The sequence below is a fragment of the Coccinella septempunctata genome, chromosome 6 (assembly GCF_907165205.1).
Source record: "Coccinella septempunctata chromosome 6, icCocSept1.1, whole genome shotgun sequence".
NCBI lineage: Eukaryota > Metazoa > Arthropoda > Insecta > Coleoptera > Coccinellidae > Coccinella > Coccinella septempunctata.
Window position 1 is genome coordinate 21,392,695 of NC_058194.1, and position 23,725 is coordinate 21,416,419.

The 23,725-nt window shown below is 33.8% G+C and overlaps 1 protein-coding gene across 2 annotated transcripts; it reads right to left on the bottom strand.

The window, feature by feature from the left end:
- Positions 1 to 426: 426 nt before the first annotated feature.
- Positions 427 to 22,753, bottom strand: LOC123315797 (moesin/ezrin/radixin homolog 1). Of its 2 annotated transcripts, XM_044901656.1 has the most exons (9): positions 22,607 to 22,753; positions 21,806 to 21,840; positions 12,964 to 13,143; positions 3,990 to 4,264; positions 3,453 to 3,683; positions 2,821 to 3,222; positions 2,473 to 2,666; positions 2,176 to 2,420; positions 427 to 2,067 (listed from the first exon to the last, which is right to left on the bottom strand). In XM_044901656.1, exons 2-9 carry the CDS (start codon positions 21,815 to 21,817, stop codon positions 1,903 to 1,905), a joined length of 1,704 nt encoding a protein of 567 aa, XP_044757591.1. In that variant the 5' UTR covers positions 21,818 to 21,840; positions 22,607 to 22,753; the 3' UTR covers positions 427 to 1,902. The 2 variants fall into 2 exon arrangements, with proteins under 2 accessions (XP_044757591.1, XP_044757589.1); XM_044901654.1 differs by lacking the exons at positions 21,806 to 21,840; positions 22,607 to 22,753 and adding an exon at positions 19,493 to 19,651.
- Positions 22,754 to 23,725: the final 972 nt, after the last annotated feature.

The window sequence follows — 23,725 nt, forward strand, 5'->3', positions numbered from 1 at the left end:
TTCTTAGGAACTCACCATAAACATTTCTTCACACTTTACGACTGAGGGCAGAGAATAGGTTCTCTGAGGGTCAAGCTTCCTCCATACTTAACGACAGTCAGTATAGACCCCTTCACATTTAACGATCGCCAGTAAAGTCCTCTCCGTTACTTTCAGTAAAGCTGCAAGTCCAGTATGCCTATAGGATATAGCCCGAACGTCGTGAGGGAATTTCATATATTCAATAGGCTTGTTCGTAGAGTGGTTCACAACGGTTGTGAACTGTACAGAGCAAGCGCAAATGGATTTTTGCTACCCTAAAATGGAATTGCGCTTGCTCTGTACAGTTCACAACCGTTGCAAACCACTCTACGAACAAAGCTAATATGACGAGCATCCAAACGACGGACAAACTTTTTCATTATGGCATGTTTAATAAAAACATCATTTTCCAAATATGTTTATTAATGTTTTCATAATAATGTAATAACTACTGGAGTATGAATATGTAATTTCAAGTACTTAACAAACTTTTTCGTAAATGCTGATGTAAGAAGAAAAATCTTTTGATAGAATATTTCTCGTTCAACACACAAGGTGGATTATAAACACAAACCGAAAAACTTTGGATCATAAACCTATTCCAAGAAGAAAATACTGTTATAGAATAATTAAGTGAAAATGTGAGATAACAATAAATATCAAATATTATCGTATGGTTTGAAACATTTTCAAGCCTAAACCAAGTTAATTTCGCGATTATATCAAAGTAACAATACTACTGTGTAAATATCATCCAAACCTATCTAGAAAGGCATTATGGTATATAGAATAATTTATACAAATACAACTGGAGGTTTTGGAAATGTTGATCAATTGCTTTCACAGAAGTAAAAAAATAAAGTTAATCGATATTTTAAGAGACACAAGCAAGTTTCATATAAAATCCTATTTACAAGTAGGAAGCACCAGGCTTAGCCAGTTAATTTAGGAATCCTCTTCTCAAGTCACTCGTAATTTTGAGTTATGACTGGAAATACTTTTTCGTACTCAATTATTTGACATGAATCAGTTCAAGTATCAGGCCATCTCATTTATATCAATAAGTTCACATCCATGTTGAAGAAGGAATATATTAACCTCATTTATGTTTTTATTTACTGAATAAAATTAATCAAAATTGTTACAGCCAAAAGGATTTTGAGATTCCAGTGTAGGAGGAAAGTTTTTGGGTTTGCAACTTTCATATTTGGGTGAACCAAATGGCACTTGAATAAATTCATTATTTTTTTCTTAAATATTTCTAATGGAATGCTATTCTTGATTTGATAAGATTTGGATTCTGTCTTTACTAAAACTATTCAATTACAGTTATGTGGAGTCCACTTTGTTCTATAGTCGAAAGCTTATATTTCAAATATATCATCCCAAAAATGAAAAATAAGTTCATTGCGTTTATCCCCCTACTAAAAATGCAATCTGCAGCAAATGTAATAAGTTATAATTGAGATAAAAAATGATAAATATCTCGAAGATCAAATGATGAGGAATACAACATTCTGAAAAGATAATTTCCAAACTGAAAATTTCGGCAAAGTGAACCCACTTTACAGTAATTCAAAATAATTTTCACCAAATAAACATAATATTTTCTTAAACCTTCAATATATCACAATTACCAATAAATTTAAAAAATTTTAGTTCCAACTAAATGAAGAACATATGAAGAAAATTCTTCCAGTTATAAGGCCACTTGAATGAGCAAAATATCGTTTAGACTCTGTCAAACACTTATGATAAAATATACAAAATTGTTGTTACATCAATCTAGAGTTTTGATTGTTTCAAGAATAAGGTCATAAGAAGATCTATTATTTTAAATTAAAATGGATATGAGTGTTTCTATCAGTAATCTTTTGCATTTTACATGTTTTCAAATTGATCAACACGGCGTTTAGTGTTTCCTTTACGGATTTCTCTTAGAGTCTTGTATTTATCTCTGCCTTGGCGGACATTCTCTCTATGGATCTTATCCATTGCTGTTTCTTTAGTTTCGTCACGAGATTGTGCTAAATCTTTCTTCAATGCCTGAAAAAGAAAAATATGATATTTTAAAGTAATCAGGTTTTGATAACCAATAGGTGTTGAATGGATGAGTAATTTCTAAATAATTAAAGATAAATTTTTTCATGTTACCTGTAACTGATCTTGAAGACGTTCATTTCTCTCTGCTAAAGTACGTCTATCTTCTACTGGATCTACAATGCTTTCGTCAGTAGCCAAATCTCGACTGACATCACCATTGACCATCTCATCATCTTCATCATGATGGTTTTCTTCAAGATGTCCCTTAGTAGCATTAGCTAGCTGTTGAGCTTTCAGTTCTTCTTCTTTTCTTCTTGCTGCTTCAACCTCTTCTTGAAGACGCTTGGTCTCTGAATCTAAGATCAAAAAAATCATTTCACATTTTCCTTCAAATGTGTCAAATTTTACCTTTGAGCTCCACTTCTTCTTGGATACGCATAACTTCTTTCTGTTTGGCCTGAATTTCCTCTTCTAATTTTTGACGCTCAGCAGCTTCCATATTCTTGCTTTCTTCAAGTCTTTCCATCATGGCTTGGAGTTCATTCTGCCTCTTTTCCAATTCTTCTTTGGCAGCTTGTAATTGTTTCAGTTGCTCTTCTAACCTGATTAAGAAAAGGAGTTTAAGTAACAGATCACAAAGGAATGTTTGCCTCTTTATATGAGTACAATATAATTGAAAAAAAAAATTTTAAAGGAAAAAGATGCTAAAAGGGTATATTTAATGTTAAAATAGTGAAACAATATCCAAAAACTTACTTCCTGATCATTTCTTGAGCTTCTAATAAATTAGCCTGACTCCTCTCCATCTCTTCTTGCATGGATCTAATCCTGTCTTCATACTCTTGTTGTTTCTTTTCTGCCCTTTCTCTGGCAGCAATTTCCAATTGTAATTTTTCCCTCTGTTGTTGTTTAGCAAGCTTCTCCTCACGTGCTTGGGCTTTCATTTGTTGAACATCAATTGTGTCAGGTTTCCTTCTCCTCATATAAAGTTCATGGTTACCCATGCACAAGGAGAGAATCCTTTTATTTATCCTCACGCGGGGTGCAAAGAAAACGAAGTCTGGAGCTTTTTTGTCTATTGGTTTTATGATGAATTTCCGATCATTGAATGAAATGTTTCGGATTTCAGACCAAGGAAAACCTATTTTTGGAGTGAGCCTATAAAATGATGGTTAAATAGATTGTTGAGATTATTTGATAAGCACACAAATAAAACAGGATTATTTTCATAATACAATCATTTTACTTTCGTAAGACCATAGGCTTTGAAGTGAGGAATAAGTGGAGGTAAAAGTGAGAAAATTGGTTATCAGTTCTTAGCTGGAACTTTCCTGGCCTACTAGTTACTGTATTATAAGGTTATATTATATTGTAAGAAATAAACTTACTGGTCATCTTTCTCATAAATGTTCAACCCTAGTGCATCAACACCAAGATATAATTCTGTACCCTTTTTATTTCTAATTTCGAAATAATTCACTCCGTACATTTCCAAATCTTGGGCGATTTTCAAATATTCCATCATGGCGTCCTCCCTAAGCATACCTTGATGTTCTTTCCACCAGGTCATAATGCTTTGTTCCCATTCATCCTTGGACATTTTATGCTGGTCCATAACTCTGAAATTGAATATCCATATTAATAATAACAACATATTCTGTACAATATGAACAGAGTGAGTTATTGAAAGGGGTAATTATTTCCGTTTTTTTTTCCATTATTTGCCCAGCTAAGGTTTATTTGAAATTAAAAAATAAAAATAAACTGATCGAATTTTACTGTGAGCAGGAATTTTGTTGTGCTGAGCATCAAAAAGGTAATATGAGACACTTTGAAAATAACATCCCAATTAGATAATATAACGCAAAACAGAAAAGAAATGAATATGTAAAATAAATCATTATGAAGATAATATTTTTCCTTGCCTTTGGGGTAAAAGTCGGTCATTAGAAAGAAATCCTGCATTATGGGTGTTTTTGTTGTAATCCCCATGTCTAGCCTGAACAGCATATGATGCCAATAATACTGATGTTTCTGGTGGACAATATATTTCATCAGACAATATAGCGTTTTTGACTTGCAAATAAAACAGCCTCAGTGTGATATCCTGTATTAGTTCCTCGGCTACATCTTCTGGGTAGAATTTGGCTCTAAATTTGAATTGAAGAGGATTTTCCTTTTTGACATCCTGGCTCATAACCTAGAAAGCGAGATTGAAATAAACATCCATGTACTAAGATCCAATTCGTAATTCTCACAATACCATTGTGACTTTTTCACGATTTTTATAGTTTAAAATGATGTAATTTTTTTGTAGAACTATTTTTTCCTTAGATAACATTCGACCATTCAATTAGAACAGAAACGAGGAGAATTGGGGTGATAAAATGTAAAATCTAGAAGAAAGTAACACTAATGTGAATAGTTCAAACAGGGCAGAATATGATGAGATATGATCAGACGTTCTTGAAACAATTCCCTCCTACACTAACATTAAAATAAAAAAATTAATTGAAGCTGTTTGTTCCATCAGTATTGATGGAAGTAATGGAAATAAATAAATAAGGCCAGGCCACATGGTTTGGGTACAATTTATTGATTTTTTTGAAGGACAAAGATCAGAATAAACTGAATTTCATTTTTCTATTTGTAATAAAAATACAATCACTGTAACACAGAATACTTTTCAGAGAATTCAGTGGCTTTAAAGGGCACCTCGCAGTGCCAGTTTCTACTGTTGTCTATCTGTACAAACAGAGTCAAGTTACACCAAATAAAGAATCCTCGTGATTTTTCACGTAAAGTGACGAAAAATTTCTGAGAATGAATGTATCATTCTATTTCTCAAAATTGAAATATAGGAATATATCTTTTTCTGGAGGTCGATAAGCAGAATAAAAACTTTTAATTGTTTTACCACCGATTGTATTTTTGCATAAAATTAATGAGTGCTTGTTACGTCGAAGGCTTCTCGTGTGAAAACCTTGCTACTATACATTCAGTTAACATCGTTCATTAAAGATAAATTGATGTGTTATTGTCACAAAAAATCTCGGATTGTATTGAAGTAAGGAGTCCGTTATTGAAAAAGTTCACATTTACTTCAACCTTCCTGACATAAGGTCATAAGAAATTATTATACATTCAAACCTCTGAATGATAATTCGGAGAAGAGACTCGATTTTTACAGAATACACATGATCTATTTATGGGACTTAAAATATGATTGTAGTAATTAAGTAGTCAGTTGACTATACTTCATTCACTTTTATTTTAGCAGTCGGTTGGCCATGGAAATTCGACACATTTCACTCTGTATAGTACGAAAATGTGGGGTTATGAAGCTTGTCAAAACATTTTTGGGTTTTAAATCAACGCTATGTTGCCCGTTCTACGTAAAAGTTTCTGTTATTACGTATTTTATCACAATGTCGAATCTCTTCAGAAAATATGTGACGCACATAATTGAAGTTTATACAAACTGATTGAAGTCATACCAAATCCAGTTATTTGCATGGAAAATACAAGAGATCAGTATAATATCATAATATGCACTAGCTTGTGGAGAGTTGATGTTCGTTATCTTCTTTGGCTCACATCATTTGTAGATTTCAAAAAAATTAACTCCAAGATGAAATGCATATGATGCAGTGGTTGGGAATGGGTATCTCTCGAAGGAATTAACAGATATGTAATTACAAGAATGTTAAATTCTTCAACAAAAATCATCTTGCATCAATATAAGTAAGAGGAATCGAAGGAAGTTTCAAGTTAAGATGAACTTCACCTCTGAACAAAAATTTCACATGAATAAACAAGTAACAGGGCAACTTGCGCGTATTTGTGGCTATTTATCTTAATACATTGATGTAATAATAATAATTATAGGTATTTATTAGTACCTCAAGACATTTACATTGTGTAGGACAAGTCAAATGAAAAATAGAAAAATCCATTGTAGGGAACTTATTCTCCGATGACATTTATCGAAAATCCTGTAGTAAACTTTCCGCATTAATTCACTCAAACATAAAATTCTCAAATGCCACCACTTTTTTTGGGTCTCCCAATAGAAGGAAATTCTTTGTCATTCTCTTCATTCACAATCTTTCTAATTGTGGAAATATCCAGCTAAAATATATGTCGTTTAGATTCAGATGAAACATTATATAAATTCTCTTACATTGAATATGTTCGCTACCGTCTGACGTATTGTGGATTTCCGAATATCAGGGTATAACTATTTGAATGAGCGGACCTGAATTCTAAATAGCACTTCCTGAAACCCTGTGTCTTTTTTCAATCACTTTTGGCATTTTCGTAATAAAAATTGATATTAGTTGTGGCAACGGCGTTATGACATTAACGACATTTCATGAGTGCCAACCTAACTTCGTTCTAGTTACAAAAACTTGAGAAAATTATTTCATGGCCAACCGACTGCTAAAATAAACTTGAATGAAGTATAGTATCAAGAACTTATTCGAGAATTATTCTGGAGGTTGGGAAGGCATAATTCAAATCAGTTCGAGTTATCAAGGCCAAAGCCTGCTCCTAATACTTTTCATGCAAAATTTTTTGACCGAATGAACAAAATTTGTAAACATTTTGATCTTTCATAAATCCCATTCTTTCTACGTAAGTTTCGTTTTACAGACCTTGAAAAAAAGCTCTCGCAGATGAGATAAATTCCTATCTACAAGAAATGTAGAAGAACGATGCTTTCGCGAGGGTCATCGACACCTTGGTATCGCTGATAAATTGAAAAATTCTTTCAAATTTCTCTTTCACTTGAGTTGCTAGATCTGCGGCTTCAACAAGTAGAGAGTTATCCTATGAAAAATCCGTTCCTTTCATGCCTACTCCACCGGATTTCAAAACAATAACGCTCACAGTTTCCCGAATAGATAATTTCGAATAGGATAAGATATAAGTAGGTACAGAGTAGATTGAATTATGGGTGTAGGTAGATGAAAAGTTTCATTACATCCAAGTTGAAATTAATAATTTGCTTATCTAATCTAGCCTGCTATTTTCATGATAGAATAACTCAATTTTAGTTAGTTCTGAGAAATATTTTCATTCAGAAGATACATGAAACAAAATCCAGTTACTGGTGTAATATAATTAAGTCTTTTCAAATTATTGTTGCATCGCAGTGAGCGATTTTTTCTTACACTTTTTTGCATCGTCGTCATCGGTAGATTACGAAAGATATTTAATTACATAATGAGAGTCAACTTGGGCTCTTTATCAAGGCAACTTTTCTCACCCTTGCCTTGGCGTATCTTATTTCCAATAAAATCTCAAAAACTTACCAAATCGTCATCACTACTATCGCTCTCTTCCAGAGAAGACGAATAACGCTTCTTCACCTCCTTATAACATTTAATCGTTTTCCTCATAAACGAATCAGGCTGCATAAATCGACAATTTTTATTGACAAAAATCAAATTAACCAAAGTGGTAATAATTGAAGCATCATTAAATACAAAAGCGGGAAGTGCATAATTTTACGGATATTAACAGTTAACTACATGATAAAAGATGGGAAAGATTATTATTGCTAAATACGCGAATATTCCATTTTCCGTTCATAGTTGGCACCTATTATCGCCAAAGCATGAAATGTTCATTATGTAAGGATGTGTATATGTGTATTTTTATCCTATTGTTCGCTTGTGACGGAAAATATGGAATTATTTGTTCAATAAATGAAGGGTTTTCAAATTGTAATCACTCGTAAAGTTAAACTGGCGCAAATCAGAAGGTTTTCTCAAGCATTCCTCTTTTTTTAGGAACGTTCAACTATGAAGTATTATCTTGATATTTTGATCAAGAGGTTCAGTGTTTAGGGCAGTAGTTCCCAACTAGTGGTCCGCAAAAGCCAAAATATAGTCCGCTAACTTAGAACATGGAACATAATTCGAAGTCCGCGAATGATTTACAGTTTTTTATTTAAGATTCAACCGATGCTCTCAGACCAAACTGTTTAATATATGGCGTTAGTGAATAGAATCAGTAGTACAGTCAATACAAACTTGCTGAAAAATTTGAGAACGTCGCAAAAATATATTCATTTTTGAAGATAATAATCTTCGAGCTTCTATTTGCAAACTTCATTTGTGATTAAAGGTAAAAATTTCCAAAAAGATGGAATCAATTAAATAATCGTCAAAACCGAACGGACGCATTGAGCTCCATAAAATTTTCAGATTTATTACTAGAAGAGTTGCTCTTTCAGAATATGTATCACATTTCCATCTACGGTTATTGTTATCGATATCGAGAGATAATCCACTCGAAAGGTGACTATCGAAAAATTTCCAACAAGATGGAATCAATTAAATAATCGTAAAGACCGAACGGGTTCATTACAGGTGGTTTTTGCTAAGAATAATATAAAAGAGGTCTCTCGGTTCGATTCACAAAAATTTCAGAATTCAGGACGATTAAAAATTAAAAAATGAAATGCCAATATAACTAGATGATGACCTTGAAGAGTTCTCATACTTCGAAAGAGAAACGGACATCTGCTGTTCATTCAGAATGGTGAAAAAACTTCTGATGTAAGCATGAGGTCAGCACTGAATGAATCATGAAATTAAAATGTGCGATGAGATAAAACTTTTATTGTATTAAAAATAGATAAGTAAGATATGACAATGTAAACAAGAACGATGTAACCCACGCAAATGGCCACATTGAGTATTCTTCGCATGAATCCTTATGTAAACTCGATGATCTTTCATCCCATTTTTTCACTTTCATGAACTTGGCAATTGATGATGAAGATTTAAAACTGAATATTTTATTTTTCTTGTATATCTTCTTATTTGCGGAAGGCTGATTTCCTTTTACTGATTGTGGCAAATTATCGATAGAATTCTTTCGAGTACTCGACTAGGTCATATATGTTTCCGAATACATAAATTAGAGGTATTCATAAAGTTGATATAAAAAACACAACTTATTTTTCGAGCGTTTAGTTTATCAAAAACGGCTGTTGTCACCAGAAATAAACAAAACGAAAAATAAATTTCTAAATCAATTTATACGTAGATAATCATGGAATTATAACCAATTTAAATAATCATTTTCCAACCTCTAAAAAATTTTCCAAAAACTTCTACAATAAACTTTTCTTTGCATCATGAACATGCATCAAGTTTTCAAGGACGTAAACCACAATATTTATTTCACCACAGCTTGGCATTCCCAATATGAGAAAATGTTCTTTTCGCAAAATGACAGTTTGCAGATTCAACCAGGAATCAGAAGTAAAATATTGTAGGTACGTTTATTTTAAATTCATCTGAAACTTTTTTGGATGCCCTCTACTACAAATGAAATATGTTATGCACTAGCGCCTGTTTAAATGTTTGATTTTTGTCTGTATCTTGAACAAGATTTCGACGTGGATCAAATATACTTCAACTCTATCAGTTCATAAAATGCAGATGATGTTACTGATGTTTAAATTTTTAACTGAATCCGTAAAACAATCGTGTCAACTAAGATTATCTCTGCTTGTTACGTCAAGACGATGCGTTAATTTTGAAAACAAATATTTGAAGAGCTCCTACTTTAAGTCAGCTATAGGATATTAGACAAAATATGCTTCAGTGTAACGAGAGAAAACGTGTAGTTAAGTCGACCTATTTTGTATACCTTGACATGGTTCAATTGATACAGAATGAATAAAAAGTAACGCACAAAATTTATATCTTGGTATTAACCATTTTGTAAAATACTGCTTGAACAGGTCAATTTTTATTCCAAATTACGCAACTTCTCAGGTATTATTGAGGAGTTACGAAGAGCTGAGTTTTTTATTGCAACCCTAACTTTTTGTGCTATATTCGCCGACTATGTATAAATTGTCCAACCAGGTGCTGCAAATTGAAAAACTAGCATGAATAATCGTGAATTTCTACCACTTGTCTAATTAGAATTCGATCGCAACAAACATGAATCAAGGTAGAAGTTGCTATGTCCAACAAATTTGTTTGCAGCACATTGAGATTTTTTCGGTATACTTCCAGTTACCACCATCAAAACAGGCTAAGGGACCTTGGCCGATGGCCTTTTTGATTACGGAAAAACTAAATTTTGATTGATAGTTTATTTTGCCCACATTTATTAGATCGTCTGATCAATACCATCAAGGTTGGAATATTTGCATACATATAAACTATTTTCTAGAAGAAGTTAGTTCATTGTAGGAATTTCTATGAAATATTTTTTCTCCTTTCAACACAATTGGATAAAAGAATATCCATATAATTGCTTTGGACTTGTTCTGATATGAAAATTATAACTTCTAGTAACGGAGTAAAATTTTTTTAACTGCAAGAAATCCTTAATTTCCTTAAAACTACAACCCAATAAACAGTAATATGCAATATATAATAGTCCAACCACATGCATCAGGAAAAAAAATTAATTGACAATAATGATTTGAATCGAACAAATGATGTTCACGTGACGATACTTTAACGTTTACCGAACAAATTTTTTAATGAAGCAAGTCGAAAGAAAGTCTATAAAGAAAGTCGGAAAATATTGAAATATGAGATAAAAGTCAATATACTGAAAAAACTCAAAGTAAAAAATTCTCACGAAAAGAAGAAGTGAGTTAAAAAAATTAAAAGTGTGATATTATAGGGTGCTTTCATAGAAAATGGAACCAAAGTTGACTTCCCCTTTCTTTGTGTAATTCCATTACGAAATCATTGACCATAAATGTTGTTATAGAGTACATAGTCCAAAATTCACGTCCAACATAACCAACTGGGAAACGATGAACTTAGGTAGCCGCGCTTCTTCTCGTTTTATTTGCTAAGTCGGCCATGGACAGGTACCAGTCGTGTCAAGGTCGGCTGGATTTGAACCCGCTTCGATTTCAGTTTCATATGGAACGGTTACTATGAGAAAGAATGATTCATCCTTTCGTACGAAAAAAATTATTTATGACGGTGGACTTATGAATGAAGAAGAAAATGCAGAATAATGAAGAAAAGTGAATTCTGACTGGGGTATAATTTCTATCACAATAGGATCTGAGGAAAAAAATTTAAGTAATAGAGCTTGAAACAAGACTATAAAAGCCAGCGAACAAAATGACTCGTGTTTTACATTAAATTTGTTGTTTTGTATAATATTCGAGAAAAGAATACGAAGAAAACAAAAATCCATAACGATACTACTTAAATAAAAGGACCAATGTTGTAAGTAACGATTTGATAAAAAAAAATGGCACTGGCAATACACAAAATGACTCGTGTGTTCCATATTGCATTTGTTGTGTTGTATGACATTCGTGGAAAGAATACGAAGAAAATCAAAATCCATAAGTAGAAGGACCAAAGTTCGGTTGGATAAAAAAATTTGGTTTCACCGGCTAGATATTGTTTTCCAAGTAAGTATGTTATGAGGAAAGTTTTTCACGTAATTCTATGATATGATTTGTTTTCGTGTCCAATATTAGTCACTGAATGTATTGGTAAATTGATTTTTCAGTAGAGAGGTTACGATTTCTAAGTAATCTACACATACGAATGCGATCATTTCTGTTGTTTTCGGTATATTTTATGTCTTGCGGTGAGTCATTGCAACTCAGTCAGAATTTATAATATGATTACGTCATTCTAAGAGACCGCTTATCATAAAGTGAACCACAAATATGAATCTTTGCAAATGTGTTTTCATACCTATTTGAAGAGATAATTTGCATGTGGAATATTAAAGGTTGCATTTTTATAACCGTGAATTCAACTCAACTAGTATTGTTTCAGTAGAAAACTTGTATTTTAAGTCATTTCTTCAAACAAAGTTGTAGCTAGCTTATAATGACAACACATATTGGTGATAACTTTCAGTAAAAAGACATCCTTCCAAATTTTAGGAAAATTAGAAGAATTTTTTATAACTGCAGCTAATCTCTGGGTCGGTCTATTCTCTAACCCAACTCAATCATAAAATGCATGTCTATAGATATTTTTGCGATAAAAATCATTTTTTGCATTCGGAAACCTCCAATTTTTGTTAACATCAACTGGAATATGTTGAATTCTTAAAATAAGGTTATCACTCAAATCCACCGAATTTATAAGTAATCAGAGGCCAAATGTTTAATTATTATTCAAGTAGTATCTATCTTTCGAAGGATGACCAACTCAATATCTTCATAAAGGGCTACAACATGGCATATTAATTTCAAACAGAAATTTTCATATATGTAAACGCAAATAGTGAAATATTTTCCTAATCTGAACAAAGTATGTATTATGCGAACCATGAATCATACAGTCTAAGATAGTATGGGACACATTACAAGCAACGAGGAAATATTGTATTGTTTTCTGATTCATCAGCTCAAAAGGGAACTTATTCCCATTTCAGATTCTGGAGCAGAAAAAAAAATTTGTTGTCATGGTCCAGAGTTTATAACCTTTCTAAATGTAGGAAAAAATCGAATTACTGATCACTGATTGTCGATATTCTTTTTTTCTTTTCTTTATCACTTCGCGACATTGCCAATGTGAAATTCGGGTCCTGACGCTTGTTCTAATTCTCTCATTCTTCTCAGGACAGGAACAAAGGACGAAAATTCTTATTGCAAATGGTTTCACAGGGTTTTCGCATTTTTTGTTTTCAAATATACAATAAAAAACGTGATTGAATCGAATAGTTTGGCTTTCGCCGAGACAGTCCTCGGAAAAAAGACTGATGAACATGGATCCTACCTCTAGCATCTAGCTACCCTACAAGAACATCCCAAATTCATCTAAGGTGCTCGTTTGTAATTCTCGGGAATTCTGGCACAACCGAGCGCAGTGCTCTAAACTAGCCTGCTTACAAATCAACAAATTTGCCTACCCCATCTTCATATCTCACCTTCTTGTACAATTTGATCCACGTCAGGTCACCTTTTGAGTCTGTGTACTGCAGACCAAAGAACCAGACCTCTCGCAGACCGATGGTCTTGACAACCTGATCGAAGAGCTGCTTGCCGGACGTCGTCTGCTGGATCGCGAACTCCAGCTCCGCGTCCATCGTGGTTACACGTACGTTCATCTGCAATTGAAGATATTTCTGCATTAACCCTTCACAAGCCAATCACAGATTAAATTAAAATTCCTTCAGGGCAATTTTTTACTACTGGATAATATATGAATAGTGAGTCACTAGAGTCATAAGAAACACTTGAATATCAACACTGGAATGCAGTGTGAAATCAATCTAAAATAGGTGAATTTCAGTATGGAGCGAATATTCTCAGATATTTACTGGGTTTCAACTGTCTACAGCAAATTTAAAAAGCCGAGGAATACAACAGAAGTAGCAACATCTAAACACAACTGTAGACCGTTTTCGGGGTCATTGTCCCTCATTAGTACAGTGCAGTGTTAGATACCTCAACCGGAGGATGAGACCGAAACAAACCTCACTTACTCTGCAGACTCATACACCCATTCATGGCTCCCAGATTCTGCATGAAAAAAATAATGACATTCTGCGAAGGACTTAGGGAGATAATTCCTCGATGAAAATAAGCTCTTCCAAGATACAGCCTTTGGAAGTTGATGGCGAGTTGACAGTTTTCAACGTTATAGTTATTTTCAACCCCTAATTATAAAGTTATGAGATCTAAAAAAATTGTGTGAGTAACACCTACTTAGTGCTTTATATTATGTATAGTTTTATGACTCAGTGTCTTTTAAAACCCGTAAAAAAAATTAAAAACTGTAAACTCGTCATCGCCTTCCAAAGGCTTTATCTTGTAAGGGAGGTCGATTTTGAAAAAAATTTATAGGAACTACCCCTGCTTATTTTCATCGAGGAATCATCTCCCTAAGTCCTTCGCATTTGTTTACAGAACCCTGGATAACTATAGCCCGCAAATGCTTCGTCTTCCGAGATATAGGGTGTTAAGGTTTTACTTAAGGCTTGATCTTGTATCTCGTCTGAGGGAGGTCATTTTGAACATTTGTTGTGGCTTTGCGCCTATTTATTTATTAGCGTTATTTTCTGTTATTGTTCTGGTTCAATGTTATTCTATGAGATAGTTTTCGATAATATAATGAAGAAATGAAAACTACGCGTTAAGGTGTTTTATTTTTCTGCACGAATAGAACGTAGAATTAGATAATAATACTTGTTAGTTTGAAATATCCCATTGGCGTGCCATTTTTCTCTTGAAATAAATTGAGATCATGAGATCTGTATGCGTGCCAATGATGAATATAAGATTTTTAATTGCATGTCAAAAATTGCGTAATAACTACCTAAAAGTAGAAGTAAATTATTTAAATTTATTGCAGAGCACCCCTTGATTTTATGATAGCTACTCCCATGCGCGCTAGTGTGACGTAGCGTATGGCGATACCGAAGTGACCCGAGTACTTCCGATCTCCTATTGCACCTCCTTGACCAAATCTTCTTGAGAAAAGTAAAGAAAATTAGTCCAGCGAAGTGAAAGGGTACAACTAGCTAATCAAGACCAAAATGCCAAAAAAATGTTCTTGTAATTTCAGAATTGTTCACCTCACAATACATTTGTACCAAAATCGAATCATTACCTCAATTCAAAGTGTTTATTTATGCGAATATCTTCAAACCCATTGTATCCTCCTCACTAATCGCTATCCTTGAATATTAAATATTCCTTATGCAACACATTAAAAACGGCAATTTTCGAGTGGGACTTTCCTAAGATCCTCTTTCATTCTCAAGCAGAAGCAACGTGACCGCGATCTATCAATCCAAAGGTTCAACAATTGCATTCTAATTTGAAGCGGAAGATATGTCGCACATTGAAACGAGGAAATTATTTTTTTCCATTAGAAATTAAGCGAAAATAAGGAGTTTCTATTTTGTTCCGATTTAATGGAATAATTGTTCGGAAATTTACCAGATACTGGATGGAGACCCATCATATGGGCAGGTGGTGTATTTGAAATGAATTATCGCCGGAAGATCAACACCTTTCACGGTTCCAATCAATTTAAAATCGATTATTTGGACATCCTGACGAGTATCACAAATAACGACATATTTATGAGTTGTTAATAATCGACAGTAAGTATTGACCTTGAATTCTCTACGATTTCATATTTAAATAATAATGCATCGTGCACATTCAGCAATAAAGGAAGTATTTTTGAACGATGAAGTTTTTAATAGGGTAATTTGTAATCTTGTGTATGTGACTACATTCCCATTTTCTACTTTTTGAAACGGTAGCTTACGGTCAAACATAACAGTGAACATTTTCGTTGAATATGCAATAATATGGTACATTGAATTGTTGTATTTTGTATTCGATATTCGCTAAAAATCCATACTTGAAATTACTGCTCAAAATTTCAGTGAATGATAATTCTGTAGGAAATTTTCCAATTGAAGGCGTTAATAGGAGTCTACACCGTTTTAGTGGTCAGTTCAAAATGAGAAATTGAATATCTTACGTCAGAAACCACCAATTTATATGGGGTTTTCATTATAATTCAATTCAATCAGTTCGTCATCTCGGAAAGTCGGAAATTTTTTCATTCGTCGGACAGAAAAAGAAATAAAAAAATTTTTTCATTGAAGAACAAATATTCATTCATGTTATCAACTTTCCGAGGTGAAATTATCTCTTCTATGAATTTCCACATGAAAAAAGATCTCTAAAATTCTCGCTATTGGCTACAATCCGTATCCTAGTGAAATCTAAAAAAAACTTTCGTTAAGTACTGCCATTCTTTTGACGAAAATGGAAACTATTATAATATTTGTAACTTCTAGTTACCGTTCAAGTGTACCCTACATTCTGGTAGTCTTTCTGCCTTTACGCCTTGTACGGATGGCGAGAAAGTCCCGTGGTATAAACTCCTCTTAATGCAACGAACTGTAAGCCAGTTTTGAAACATTATTTTAGAGTTAGAAAAAACCTTTCTTTAAGAGACTTATATTGTCTAGTAGCTGATCGGCTGAAAGTTGAAAACCGTCAATCGCTTTGTCTTCCTCCAGTAAGTACGAAATTTAATTCGAGAATCCGCACCGACCCATTGAAATTATCATAAATACGGTGCAATGCCATCACCACGTGAAATGAATCTCATTGAGAATTAGTCCGATCAAGAATGGGGAAATAAATGAGACGTGATGGCCTAAATAGAATAAAATTCGTTTTGCGCGATCGTTGGCTATCGAGGTTCTTCGAAAGGATTCAATCGCAGTAAATTGGTTCTCGGCACTCATCCTATCACTATAATAAAACTGGTATAAATTTCCACGATCGAGTTTCAGATTACAAAGCCGGTCAGTGACTCTCCATCATCCCCTTCAGCGCCGAAGACTGATAATTGACAGGTTAAGGGGAGAAGTAATACCTTGTGAATCTCCTTGCAGAAACTGCATTTACTAATTCATGATTTGCTCTGTAGATTTTCACGCAGACGTGATTTCAGATTGGAATTAAAGGACAATTCGATGTCACTGCGTGTCGCTTTTCCGATTAAGAGGGGTCTACACCGTTATAGTGGTCAGTTCAAAAAGGAAAAATGAATATCTTTCGTCAGAAACCACTAATTTTTATGGGGTTTCCTTCAACATTCCATTCATTCAGTTCGCCACCTCGGAAAGTCAGAAATTTTTTTATTCGTCAAACGGAAAAAAAAATTTTTCATTGAAAAAACAAATATTCATTCATGGTATTTACTTTCCGAGGTGCAATTTTTTCTTCTATGAATTTCCACGTGGAGAAATTTCTCGAAAAGTCTCGCCATTGGCTACAATTCGTATCCTGGTGAAATTGAAAAAAGACGATCGTTAAGTGCTGCCATCTTTTTTACGAAAGTGGAAACTATTGTTATATCCGTAACTTTTTCTTATCGTTCAAGTTTTCTGGCAACACCCCTCTTTCTGGTAGTTTTTCCCCCTTTACGCCTTATACGGATGGAGAGAAAGTCCAGTGGTATAAACTCCTCTTAAGGATAATAGTGTCCATTCACTTTTATAAAAGCGTCGGTTGGCCTATGAAATAGCTTAGGCTGTTTAAGCTTTGAATTTTCAGTATTGTGGGTTAGTACTCAAGGGTTGAAGCCAGTCTCGGATCCTCACGAGGAAATGGACAAGGCTCCTGAGGTCCTAAGCTTATCGTCGTATTTGACGATCTCCTTAGGAATGAATAGGGTAGTAGAACAAAAATCCAATTGATCGCAGTTCTCAAAAAAACACTTCGCATCTTCCTAGTGAAATGATGAGCCGAAGAAGTTATAACAAGTATGGATGGTGAATCTATTTTGAAATTGAAGCAAAACCTATAAATTTCCGGCATAAGCAATTCTACCAGATAAATCGTCATCAGAATGATGCATCGCTATCCAGCAATCGAAGAAAACCTTGTAACGGCTAATGGATCCTAAACCGAGTCTAAAATTATCAATCACATTAAGTTCCAATAGATCAACGAAATTCAATAACGGATGTTGGTAATAGCCATCCGTGGCGTCTGCGACTAATTCGAAATGTATTATTCAATTCGTTACATGAAACCTTGGAACAACAAGCGGCTATACGTAATAAGCGCAAAGATGATCCAGTAATTTTCATTCATGCCGAGCCGTATCGATTATTACACGATCGGAGATGGCTTAAGTCAGATTGTCATCGGCGGTCAGGATGGAAGGCACCAAGCAATCCGACTTGACAGAGAGAAGTTGAAAATGCCAAAAAGCACATGGGTTTGTAACCAAGTGTGAAGCACAGCAATGTAAACCTCTAAATTGGCCACACACAGATCTTCCCTACACATTTCTCCCATATTTGCTGAACAATTAGTTTTCATAATCTCCAAGAGAAAAGAAAGATCTAAGTTTTATAAACGGCGCCTTGAACCATACGTCTATTCTTCCATCCCTTACCCTGTAAAAAGCAGATATGCTCAGTTCAACTGTTTATGCCAATAATGTTGTAATGACCCCACTATATTGAAGATTTTTCGTTTTAGTCCATAGGAAAACCTACGATCTGTGATTTTTGTAAAAACAAACCTTACTCAACAAGATCTGCGCGAAAATTTACCGCAATGAATCAATATCCTTCGTCTATGGAGAGTAGAGATGTCTATTCTCTATATACTCTGGTCTGTGAAACGCCCTGTACAGAGAAAACGAAGTTGCATTACGAGACTTCTCATGAATCAAAGGTCGACAAAAATAAGAACACGGCATAATTAGAAATTTATTTGTCATTACATGAAACATCTCTCAGAGTTTTTATTAATTATATCAATTAAACTTATTCATATACGTCCCGAGGTATATGAAAAACATTAGTGCTCAGTTTTTATCTTAAAACGAGGAAAGGGTTCACCTTGTAATGTCTATTATCCCAGATGTATCTATCTACCCATTAAGCACCTGCCAGACGAACGGCTGTATCATGAGCTTACTTGCGTGAGTCAGCCTGTACTGTGTAATACACGCGCAAATTGAAACACACAGCACTGAGAGCAATTTGTGTCTTACTGTCCTTCAGGGAAAATTTGTGAAAAGCCTATTGTTTTCAATTATGCGATATAGTTAACAGCCAGTTCCACAATCAATTCCTTTTAATTTAAAGCTTCTTTGAGTCCTACCAAAAAATGAAGAATGAAGGGACTTCAAATTGATTATGAAACTGGCTATTAGAATTTTCGTCACCATACTATTATATCTCTTAATCCAAAGAAATTCGGACTTCAAAAACAGAAATTTGAAAACCTAATTTTTAAATATTCATGAGATATATTGTAATGTAAAAAGTCAAACCAGGAAAAACTGGTTATATAATTTTCCTCAGTACATCTTTATTAATTAATAAAATATAAGGAAAATAATCGGGACTACTCATTCCTCCAACTCATTCAATCTTCGTAGTAAAATTCTCAAATTTTGAATAATAACTACTGATGTTTTCTTGCAACACTTCTTGATTCAAATTTTCTGAGACATCATGAGCACCTAAACCATTTATTGCTCACTGGAGTTGCAGATAGAATTCGAACTGTCTGCAGCTTTGTGCACTAGGAAAACGTATTCTAGTGAAGCATCGAAATTCACAACATTTACAATATTTTATGAACTATACAAACAAAAAAGGTGAGAGGGTAATTTAAATTGAACAATTAGTCGGATTAAAATGACTAAAGTATTGAATTTTTTATTGAAACGTGTTCATGTTTCAAATAATGAAGTATGTATTTCATAATATAGAAATTGAATATGTACTTCGAACAGGAGTCTTCAACATTATTTTCATGTGAATTCAGCAATGATGCAAGACAAATTTTCAGATTTTATATTATCAGGAGATCTGTTTGAGCGGTTCGCGCTTTTTAAATTCTCAAACTTTTGACCTAATACGAAGTTTTTTCTTCCGAAATGTTCAAACATACCAGTTTTCCGGACACCATAATGTCTGGTCCTCTAAAACTTGAAACAAGCACAAAAACAAAAATTCACCGCCGGCGAGAAAATGGAACCTCGAACAATATCAAACTTCGAGAATCGCGGACTTCCCTTCGAAGAAGACGGCGTCTGAACTGACTTGACGACGAGTGGGTAACTTGGAGCAACTCCTGCAGATGCCGTGCGCACCTGTTGCGAGCTATTCGAACATACAACCGTTGGACTCGAGTTACATAAACTACATTAAAAAAAATCTGAACATTTCGCGCCCGAATATGTACTAATAACACCGACAACAACTAGTTATGTGAAAAACATAGCGAGTGTAGTATGTTCAGGAAACATATTTTTCGTGATAAATATCTTTATTTCTCAAAGATATTGTTTCTAATATCAAGAACTGATGCCCGGATTCCGAACATCATTCTAGCAGCAACTTATGATCTATACTATACTAATTATAATCAATAGCTACTTCTTCAACATATTCAGAAATATGTACAGTAATTTCAGAGAACATAATGGAGAACAAAATATATTGGACGGAATACAATGAAAAACCTTTGGGAATATTATTTTAAAGCAACGCCTATTCCAAATTTCCGCTCTGATAAACATTTTTGGCTCATGTTTCGAATTTTTCAAGATTTTCACTTCATATTTTGAGTATTATTCGAAAGTAGGTATACAAGCAACGCATATCCCAAATTTTTAGTTTTCAATTTTTTTGTAATTTCATCAGTGAAACTATGTGTCAAAAAATTATCTTTGACAGCCTGCAAGTGAATTACCTTTTTGGCATATTATTCGCAAGCATAAAAGCAACGCCTATTCCAAATTTCATCCAGGCTTATGGGGAAGTAATACCTCAAGAATTTCCATTCAAAAACGGCATTCACTAGTTCCATTTACGCTTTCAATTTCTTACGTAAAGCCTTGATTTTTTTTTAAATTGAAGTTAAAGGACGTCTTGATGTCACCCCGTCTCTATTTTTCAAATTTAGTTGTTTTTTCATGAAAAAAAAAAGACTTGGACTTTAGTGTCAATAAATAAAACTTGTTTTCATAATCATTTTTCGATGGTTTTTCGACATATTTCGATAAAAGTAACGACGGCGTGACATCGGCGATTCAATTCTTTATATATAGCAAAGATTTTCATAGCGATATATGCCAAAATTACTCTGAAATTCAGGAAAAACTGAAAATTATTCAATATTCCTAATATTACCTCTCACGTGGTAATTTCTACTTTTCAACTGACTCAGTACGTAATTTAGGCTATTGCTCAAAGATGTGACGCATTTTCGTATTTGGGGTAGCAACCAATGTCGATCGTCTTGATCTCGAATCGTATGTACTACTTTCCCTTAACATTTTTAACACGTTTTCGAATTTTTCCACACCAAATTTTAGCTTGGCTCAACATATTTCGAATACATAGATGTATTCTGATGCGAAGCCGTAGAATTTCAGTAAATGAAATATAAATTTTTATATATAGCAGACGACTCTTTAGCCCAGAAATCAAAAAGCATCAAGGGTTTTTGAACACTTTTTATTCGAATGAATTCGAAATTATGAGATTTAAAAATCACCGACGCCACAGGCGAAACGGCTGCTAACTTCGCACCGGTAGTTGATAACACAGACCTAGGGCAAGTTTCTAAGTCAATAAGCCATTATTTTTATGCAAACGCCAGTTGAATTTTCTTTAATTTCTGTACTCAAACTATGACCATCATATTTTTGTGAATTCTGAAAATGTTAAATGTACAGGTAGGTAGGTAACTGTTGTAATACCCACATCTACGCCTGTTAGCGTCATGTAGTCCCCAAATTTTCAAAATATCTTGGGTTCCAGGCCATGTCTGGTTCAGACAAAAGGAAATATGGAAGGCATAACTCATTCCACCCAATAATTTCTATGCATCTCTTTGAGTGAGGTTCAAAATATCGCAATCAAAGAGTAACTCTTTGATCGCAATCTTCTAAAACCTAGTTTCAGACATAGACTCATGTGTCTATGGTTTTAGACATCTTACTTACTTTAGCAAAGTCGATAGCAAAGTAATATTGTATATACTTAAAAAGTATATATTGTTGTCCAAAAACCGAAAATCATTAATTATCGATTTGAATGATTCAAATGATAATTACGATGAAGTATTGGGAGAATATTGCCAAATTATTAATGAGTAGAGTGCGTAGACTACTGTGAAAGTGTAAGTAGCTAAATAAACATTAAACAGGTTTCACATTAGAATATTTAGAAAGTTGATGAAAATTCTTCCACTTACCGATTTCGGCATTTCGAACCTATTTTGAGTGTCGTCTGAAAAAAATATAAACGGGTTCTTGAATAAAAAATGATTGGAGAAATAATTACAAAATAAGTGGAATAAGATCAAAATATGCCTAATTTACAGCCTATATAAACCAGTGCATAATATGGACGTACGAACGGAACAAAAAAATATACTTTCTCATGGTTCATAATTATGATCAGAAAGTTATAAACACTCTGATGATTGAAGAACTATCACCATTCAATTTCAAGGATTTCTGATTCTTGAAGTAAATGTACAGGTACCTAACAATGCCTATTTGATATAATAATTCAATCAAACCGCATAGTTACATATGAAAGTAAAAATAGAGATGTTCTAAGTGCGACATCAAAACAATGCAAATCAGAGGAATTCAGATTTCGGTTGAAAAGCCAGAAAATGGCCATTATGGAAAAGTAAGCATAAATAAATCCGGTTATTTACTTAAGTTTCACGTATGCCCATTACTAGTTGGCACTAGTCATCACATTAGAGGTTACAGGTGATATAGGTCGTCAAAAACCACGGCCATTCAAATTAAGGAAATTTAAGCAAAATATTGTAATTTTCAGCTATGCTAAATTTGATGCAACTGATAATCTTTTTTATTGTTTCATTTATGTAGCGGTATCTATGCATACGAATGAAGCTATCAAGTAAGCACCTCTAGATGCATTTTCTAATTCTCTCTACCGGTATTGAAACAGTTGAAATATTGTGACGCTTACTGTCAAAACCAGCCAACTTGAGCTTGAAAACAATTGAACCTACCTTGAAATCAAGCTATTTTGTTTATAAAACTTTCAAAAAAATGCATTAACAACGCCTAAACTTAAACACTGTTGGGCTCACACCCTTTCTTCTAACATGAACACGACAAATAAATATGACAAAACGTCAACTAAGAATGGACTAAAGAAGTGAAAACCTCAATTTGTCATAGGACAGTGTCCTGCTTGAAATTGGATTGGCAAAAAACTCTGTTGCCAACCTGATTCACAGATGGTGCTTATTTATTTTGTTAGGGTTACAGCATAGACATAGATTTCTTTATGGGTTACAGCGACTTCATCAAACAAATTGATAAAGTCACTGTAAAGTTATTTTACACTGAACGTTTTACAGAACTAGTCTAGAGTTCAAGCTAAAAAATAGATAAATTGGTTACCGCTAGTTTTTTTATTCTATGGTTGTCGTTTTTTTCATTTACTTTCATTTTATTTTTAACTTATTATTAATATTTTAACTTATTCTAGGCCTGTTTTGGTTCGCTTTTAGGATGGTTCCAGAACGGTTCAAAACAGTCGCACATTTATTTATTCAGCGTAAGCTCGCGCGTAGCATGCGTGTAGCTTCCCACAACATTGCTGCTCCACTACTTTGAACCGATTCGGAACCGCCTCAAGTGCGAACCAAAACAAAGCTTATGTTTGGTCAAAGATATCTTGGTTTGATGTTCTGTGTTTCCAAGTTTATGACCACCATAATTATTATTATTAGTCTATGATGACCACATTTATTGTTTATTATTTTTATTTATTCGAAAAAGTCTGCACCTGCACCTGCACTCACGTTTAAAAATAGACTTGTCAGACGACGAATGACCATATGTACTAAGTAGACGAGGAGTTTGAAATAAAAAATTCATCAATCTGCTAGTATGGAAACCAAAAGTAAATATATCGACTTAGGAATCAAATTTGTGAAATCCGCTGAAAGTTCTTCAACTTCAAGCGTATTATCTCTGTACTGTCCTGACCTTAAATTACCTTGCGCTGGTCAGTGATGCTTGTAGAATTCTTTTTACTTCGAAGATACTTACGAATGACAGCACTTTAAAGACACCTTACTACTCTATGGCCAAAGATCGTGATCGTCTGGTTGTGGTAG